The 1,613-nt window shown below is 40.4% G+C and overlaps 1 gene segment (V, D, J or C); it reads left to right on the top strand.

The window, feature by feature from the left end:
• LOC104995322 overlaps nt 1-834 on the top strand; it is a 3,885-nt gene extending 3,051 nt beyond the window's left edge. Inside the window, 1 exon segment of the V gene segment in view lies at nt 611-834. Coding sequence covers nt 611-834 — 224 coding nt within the window.
• The last annotated feature ends 779 nt before the right edge of the window (nt 835-1,613 follow it).

Here is a 1,613-nt window from a genome sequence, read left to right as displayed (position 1 = left end):
TATGTTTTATGTACTAACCTACTCTGTTTACAGAGACTTACAGGGACTTATACTCAGTATATGTTCAAAAATAGTGAGAAGGAAACCTAGCAAGAAGCCTAACCCAAGGTTCTGAGCAACCATAGCTCTGACCCCAAGATGGCAGTATTTGCATTGGCCTTGCCTGTGGGTATGATTGAGTATGAAGCTGCAAAATCTGGTCTTTGGCTCAATAGGGTTGTAGTCTCTGATTGGCTAAGCATAATCCCTGAGAATCCTTTGTTAATGTAAAAAAATAAAAGGTGTTGAATAGACAAGTTAGTGTTGGGGAACAGCCCCGTGCAGAAGAATGGAGATGCATGTGAGACCCTCCCTGGTGGTTCTGTGGCTTCATTTTTGTTGTAAGTTAATGAAGAGTTTTAGCCAGGTTGACACAGTAAGTCCAGGGAATATTTTTAAAGGTTTTCAAAAAGGTGTATTGCATATATTGCTTGGGGTAGAAGGAGAGAAGAATTTGGGGCCATGTTATGGTTCAGCTGGGATTCATTCTGGAAAGGAGTAAGAGATGCAAATTAGAAAGCAATAAAAATGGGTGAGCTATCTCTCAGATCTCTCTTTGCTTTTTGAACAGGCATGAGTGGCAAAAACCAAGTGGAACAGAGTCCTCCATCCCTGGTGGTCCTGGAGGGAGAGAATTGCACATTTCAATCCAATTATACAGTGAGCCCCTTTAACAACCTAAGGTGGTACACACAGGACACTGGGAGAGGTCTTGTTTCCCTGATAACCATGACTTACAGTGACAACAAAAAGTCAAATGGACGGTACACAGAGAGCATTACTATCCTGAAGTAGATGATAATTTTGATTAAAAGGGAAAGGTCAACTCTCTGTGGGGTCCAGCAACTAGTAGAATGTCGACTGAGTATAAAAGCAAAATGTTGACGAAGCTGATGACAATATTTGATAAGACCGCTAATGTCTTTTGTGTTTGTTTTCTTTATCTCGCAGACATTATGCACAGAAAATGACAATACCTTCCTTCTTGTATAATTTAATGTAGATTGGAAGAAGAATCCATACAAGACTTATGAAACAGAGTCCGGATATAAGATAATTATCCTGAGCTACAGTGTCAATAACTAAATTCATATATATCCGCTCTTTGAGAAGGTTTTGCACTGATCAGAGAGAAAAGAATCTTACGAGGTTTTCCCTGGAGAGGGTTGATTTTAATTATTCAATTTTTATGTCTTGTACATGGTAGATGGTCAAGAATTTTATATAAGTAGAAAGAGAAGAGAAAACTCTAGGAGATAAATAGTAGGTGTATCTCTCCAACTAGTCTGCAACGACCCCGCACTTGATCTTGATGTGGTCCTCTCTCCATGTTACCTCTTCAGAGATCAGAAGACGCTGGGTGTGTGTGTGTGTGCACAGGGGCATGGATCTGATTTCTGATTTGCTGAGGGGTCTTTCAGGTCTTGTGACAGCAAATTCATGAATATGCACTCAGATAAGCAAGTTACTTGACCTGGTAGTGTCTGAGAGCCCACAGATTCCAACCTGAGTTCTCATGAGTCTGGCGAATGGAAAAAATGGAGGTCTTTGGGAGTTTCATTCCTGGTTCTTTA

Source organism: Bison bison, unplaced genomic scaffold (assembly GCF_000754665.1).
Source record: "Bison bison bison isolate TAMUID 2011002044 unplaced genomic scaffold, Bison_UMD1.0 scf7180017850793, whole genome shotgun sequence".
NCBI classification, from domain to species: Eukaryota; Metazoa; Chordata; class Mammalia; order Artiodactyla; family Bovidae; genus Bison; species Bison bison.
Note: the sequence above shows the minus strand (reverse complement) of the source record. Positions and strands in the feature narration are given on the sequence as shown.